A 6,000-nucleotide genomic window follows, 5' to 3' on the forward strand; every position below is an offset into this window, starting at 1 on the left:
CGAATCGCTCGAGCTACGCATAAAAGGAAAAACGATCGGTCGTGTCACAATTTACGAGAGCAATGACTCTCCAAACTGACTATGCCAAATCGCCACCACACATGTCTCTTATTTTGTCTCCTCGTCTCTCTCACCCTCTCACTCTCTACCGCCGACCCTCTTTATCTCACCTCCGACCCCCACCCCTTCCCCATTGTTTTTGAGGCGCTTCACCCGCGCATTACAGCTACTCGAGTTGCGGCGATCACGTACCTCATCTCTCTTTCCTTCTTTCTTCTTCTTCTTGGAAGACCGTTTTCGTTCGGTGTCGCAATATTTATAGAAACCAATACGTTATCCAATGACTCAAGGGCCTAGGCCATCCACTCGGCCGTAGTTTCAATCTTTTCCCCCAGATTTCACTCGGTAGAAACGCCCGAGCACTACCGCGCATTTATTTCGTCAATCGTCCACTTTTCCAGACCTTCGATCGCCGCATAATTATTGCGCTTCATATGTTTTATCGCCATTCTCGCGCTATAAATATGTATAGATGTTAATTGAGATTCGCCAAGCACATATCGCGAGGAAGATTTAGTAAGACAGGATCCTCGTGCTGATAAATCAAAATACCCTATTCGAATTTCAACGTGCGCGACGTCACCGAGCGAGGCGATACAAGGGAACGAGGAATAATCGTGAAACTATGCGCCGCAGAACGTGCGCGAGAATGTGTTTGCTCTCGCGTTTGTGTTCGTTTGTGGGCGCTCGCGTGTGGGTGACATTGGCACGGGCGTAATGCAAGCTATGTTACTTATTTAGCGTAAGCTCTTACCCCGCTACCGGACTACTTTGCCCGTTATTAACCGAGCTTATTTTATTTCAAACAGGTAGTCGACCAATATCACGCCAAGCCATACGCACGTGGTAATTAGCGCTTAATATTTGTCGTTCGCACGCAGCCTCGCGCGAACTCCGACATACCATCACGAGATTTCCAGCCGTCTGTTGTTATCCATTACATGGACGTATCGAGGCACCGCTGCAATTTCACACTAAGCTCGCGAATTTTTTTTTTCCATCCCTAGCCAAGCGTGAGTTTCGTCACCGAGAAAAACAGGCACGGCCGCTCGTGCCAAAGGATGAACCGAGTTCGCTGGCTGGCAATGTGGGGCCTCGGGGAGATTTGATGGAGGAGAGATTGGGAGAGAAGGTGGAGGCGCGCCGGCCAGACACTTTACCAAGAGTCATGTAAGAGCGAACGATGAAGTAATGGCGAAGAATGAAGGAGATACCGAGGCGCGACAATTGTTGCCACTAGACGCCGGCCACTTGGCCGCAAGTCGGTCGACACTCGGCTTCGCGCGTGCCACCCCAATATTGTTCGAACGATCCTCGGAGCGAAGCTAAGTACCGCGAACACGGGGTGACCGAGAAACTTCGAGGCCGGTATCTCACCCTCCGGCGTCGGGCGATCAACTCCCGCGGAAACGCTCGACTGACCGAGAATCCGACCGACCACTAATTACCAAAGTATCCGACCTATCCACGCTACGGATCACCTGCCATGTCCATGTGATATCGCGTACGCTCGGCTCAAGCGAGTCCCCAACTAATTTAATCAGCCGTTTTTTTTTTGTTTTTTGTTTTTTTTTGTGGCTTTAGTCGGCAGCATTGGCGCTCGATATTGCGCTCGTCAATGCGAATCAATCATTCTATTGAGGACGATTGTGGTATATTTAATTGCATTGTCTCGGCCTCGTTCGCCTCCTCAATACGAGCGTAAAAGGACTCGGAGCAAGAGGTGACAGGCGAAAGCCGAGCGAGCTCGTGATAAAAATGACTTGCCCCAACTCGTCCTCGCACGAATATCTTGTGGTGGACGAAATCGTACTCAACGATATTCCAATTAATTATGTTGGATAAGCGATATCCAACCGCGCTCGTTATTATTACAGACTATCAATTTTACGTTACCCTAGTCAAGTTTTATCAACCTTCGCCATTGATAATGCACTCGACTTCTCCTTTTTCTCTTCCTTTCTTTTATTTTCCGCTCCCTTTTCATCGCAACATTCAGCGCCAATGCACGGAAATAGACGACGTCGCAAATGACCAATAAGTTCATGAATTTCATACAAATTTAATGGACTCGTTTTTAACTCATCGACTCCCCGCGCGCGCGCACCTCCTTTTTTATCCAATAATTCAGCGGCCATTACAAAACATCCAATTATGACGCGCTGGCTATCTATTATTATTTTACTCTTGCAAAATGTCTTTAATTTTAAAATCGATTAACGTGCCCAAGATGGCTTTAATTATTAAAACTGAAAAGTGGCAATTAGCTATCAAAACGTCAATCATAAAATAAAATGGTAATTGATAATTCTTAAGCGCGTCAATTACAAGAATCGAACATGCCTCCAGTAAGCTCACTTGCTTGTGCCAATTATTCAAATGATCTCAAATAAAGGGATTTATTTGTGAAATCGAGTTATCAAGGCGGTTAAGAATTAAGTGTACTTCGATTTGATTTGTCACTTCATTTCTTACTGCAGAAACAACTAATCTCATTGAATCTTTATCGAATTGCAACTCTCTCGCTCAAGCTCACAAGATCTCACCGATAAGTTAATAGCATTTGCAAATAAACGATTAATACGAAGTGCAGATTAGAGTACAGAGATAGAGAGAGATAGAGAGAGATAGAGAGAGAATGAGAGAGAAAGAGAGCAGAACAGCAGAGAACAGAGATGACGCGACATCGGCTGATTAAAATCAGATTGCGAATGTGACGTTCAAACACAAGAAAGCGCATCGCCCCATTAGCGTTGACATCGGCAAGAAAAATATGAGACAAACGCTATTATTCCCAGCTCGTTGCAAAATTTTAATTATTCATTCGCAAATCCTTCCCCCAATTCTCGTTCATGTAGACAACGCTAGGTCAACCCTTATCAAGTATTCGCGAGCTACGTTGTGCTCGGACCGTGCGATCAAGCACCAACATCCATTAAACCATCACGGGCTGTCAATTAAGCGCGTGAGCTTATGCACGCGTTAACGCGTAATAGATGTCGATCTCCCTAAGAATCGTCGACACATCCAAGAACAGACTTTTGTATTATTGTCTCGACATGGTGAGCTTGCGTGGCGATAAATCGACCACTTAATATTTAACGTTCAATTTTTTTTTAGGATCCCGCTAGTCGCCCAACTATAACGAGCGCCGCTATTTTATTATAACAGCCGGGTTGCGGGACTCTGCCTTTTTTCCCCGATTCACTCGCGCTTTTTCCAAAGTTCATCGACTCGCACGGGATTCCCCGTTTGTTACACTTGTGCCGCTCTGGTGTGCGAATATCCGTGTGCCTCGATCGTATTTAACCGGGCAGTTATTCTAACGTGCGGACGTCCGTCAGATATCGAGTGAGGAATTTTGCATGGGACGAGCACTTTCCGTGTAGCTGATAACGATTAATCACCAATTGTTACGTTCGAATTAAGAGAGTGGGAGCGCGAGAGAATCTCAGTATCCTCCCTTTAAATCGACACTCGCTCACTCGCTCTCACAGTCTTTCACTCTCTTTCACTCTCTTTCACTCTCCCTCTCTCTCTCTCTCTCTCTCTCTCTCTCTCTCTCACTTTCTCGATTCTTCATCAGCCGTGAAAGTTTTGTCGGGGCCGGGCATCGTAATCCTTTCCACGGCCGTTAATGCCGCGCATTAGCCTAATACTCGGCGTTATCTCGCGACCGCGCGCTCCCCAGGTACAATCTCGGCTTAATATGTTAGGGCGATCGGAAGCGACTTACCTGTTGCCAGAAATGCGCGAGCAGGTAGATGCGCTCGTTCTTGAAGAGCCGCTCCATCGACTGCATTGTCTGAAGATCGAGGGAGCTGGCCTCGGCGGAGGCCTGCATGCTGGCCAGGGTGGCCGCCGGGTCCAGTGAGGTGAGAAGAGCGGCCGGCTGCTGGAGGGCCGCTTGCACGTTACCGCTGGTCCCGGCTAGCAAGTTCGCGTGATAAATGGTCGCGCTCGCATGATCCTCCTGGGGGACTGCACCGGCTGCCGCTGATGCCTGGAGTAACTGGGCCCCGATCGGCGCAGCAGGCCCCTGGAGCCCCAGTGACGAAGCCACTTTGGCGGCTTCGTGCTTACTCGACGTGCCCGAAACCACTCCGCCGGTCACCCCCGTCTTCCTCTTGGTGGCTCCTCGGCCCGCGGAATCGCGATCACCGGATCGCGCCTCCAGAGTCTCTCAGTGGCCGAGTTGGCGCGCGCGCGCGCTTCCTTTCTTCCTCCGCCGGCGTTTATTAACTCGTAGGGCGAGTTCGGCCTTCAATCAGCCCGGCTGTGCCCGTAAGTGTTTCTCGCCCTGGTCGGCTATCTACGAACTCTCCTCGCTCGCCTGCAGCACAATCACCAACGGGTACCGGTATCGCGAACGTACCCGGAAACGTGGCATCGCCGCGGCTCATCCACAACAGAGCCTTCCCCTCTATCCTTCTCAACTTATCTCCTCTTTCTGCCTTCCTCGATTTCTTTAAATTATACTTCTTTATCCCTTTTACGCTCTCTCTCTCTCTCTCTCGCTCTCTTTATTTTTCTTTTTTCTCGTTTTTCTTCTCTTTTTACAAAACGCCTTCGATCGGTCGAATCACTGAAGCTCGATCACTCGCGAAAAAAACACTTGCTTTCTCACTTCCAGGTACATCGATTGACACTTAGGCTATACGGAGTTTGATCGGGGTCGCGGCAACCGCATCAGCGCTCAGTAGCGATCATCGGTTTCAAAATGTTCACTGACGCATCACCACCAGTCTCGTTCTATTCACTACTACTACTACTACTGCTGCAGTTGCTGTTGCTGCTGCTACTGCTACTCTTGACATTATTCGGATATGCGACAGTCGCTCTGTGACTACTGCCCGACACTTTTCTCCTTCTCACGAAACACGACCGGACGATCCTGCATTTCCGCGCAAGCGATCCGCCGTGTCGTCGGGAGCAGGCTGTCCTTCGTCCTGGCTTGTAGAGGCTGCGACAGGCACGAGGAAGCGATCGACGCTGCTGCACATCCGCTCACGGGCTGCGAGTCAAGTCTCCTCGCAGGTGCTTCCAAGAGAGAAGAGACCCGTCCTAGCAGGCTCCTAACCTGAAACTAAGAGCTACCGGAGGACTGATGCATTGGCTGGAGGAGGGCGAAGCCCCCGTTGGTGGGGATGGGAGGTGCTTGTATAGACGTAGTGGGGGTAAGCCAGCCCCTCGATTCGCCAATCGGGGCCGGTGTATCCCCACTCCGCTGCCGACCAATACGCCCGGTAGAGAGCCGTCGGGGCAGATGGTGGGGGGGGCAGCGCCCGCGGATAATGGTGGGGAGGAAATACACGGGAAAGAAACGGAGGCTGGCTAGGTGGTACCTAACTGAGGATCTCGTATTTTCAACTCCCCGAGCATCGCCTCCCGCCCTTTTCCAACCCCATCCTGCCAATCGCTAGTTTTTCCCGAAGCCCGTTACGACTTGCGACGCGCGCCTAAGCGAATCGGTCGCCCTTCGACGGGATAACTTATGTCGCGGCCTCGCTCTCTCTCTCTCTCTCTCTCTCTCTGTGTACCCCTGTCTATCTTTATCTAGACTTGCTTTCGCCACTGTGCTCGTGTTTCGTGTATCTACGATGCATGCCGAGCTAGAAAGAGCAAGGGAGAAGGAAAACATTTTTTTTCTCTTCTCCTTTGTACCCCTACTTCGTGCAACGACTGGCGGGGGCTTTTTTCTTATGCCGGAGCTGCTGCGGAATCTCTGGATGGGCGCTCGCGAGGAAATTCTCGGACCAACATGCAGAGACTTTTCGACCAATAACAACATTGACTCGCTTCGGTTGCAAAAAAGTGACGTTTTCTCCTTCTTACTATTGATTTTTCGTTGATAATACGAGATACCTTCGCTCGACTATAATACGACCACTCGCGAAACACTTATTTTTCACCATCATCATAGTTATTATATTATTCATT

General features: G+C 49.6%; 1 protein-coding gene and 1 long non-coding RNA gene across 2 annotated transcripts in view; both read right to left on the reverse strand.

Annotated features, from left to right (window-relative positions):
* Positions 1 to 4,538, reverse strand: part of cut (homeobox protein, cut) — a 121,936-nt gene extending 117,398 nt beyond the window's left edge. The window contains 1 exon segment of the mRNA XM_011507798.1: positions 3,797 to 4,538. Within this exon segment, the coding sequence (XP_011506100.1) occupies positions 3,797 to 3,904 (108 nt within the window). The 5' untranslated portion in view covers positions 3,905 to 4,538.
* Positions 4,539 to 4,570: 32 nt separating this feature from the next.
* Positions 4,571 to 6,000, reverse strand: part of LOC105368717 (uncharacterized) — a 7,219-nt gene continuing 5,789 nt past the window's right edge. The window contains exon 2 of the long non-coding RNA XR_913113.1: positions 4,571 to 5,153. This is a non-coding gene — a long non-coding RNA (uncharacterized LOC105368717). The remainder of the gene's footprint in view (positions 5,154 to 6,000) is intronic.

This window comes from Ceratosolen solmsi, unplaced genomic scaffold (assembly GCF_000503995.2).
Source record: "Ceratosolen solmsi marchali unplaced genomic scaffold, CerSol_1.0 scaffold1, whole genome shotgun sequence".
Taxonomy (NCBI): Eukaryota; Metazoa; Arthropoda; class Insecta; order Hymenoptera; family Agaonidae; genus Ceratosolen; species Ceratosolen solmsi.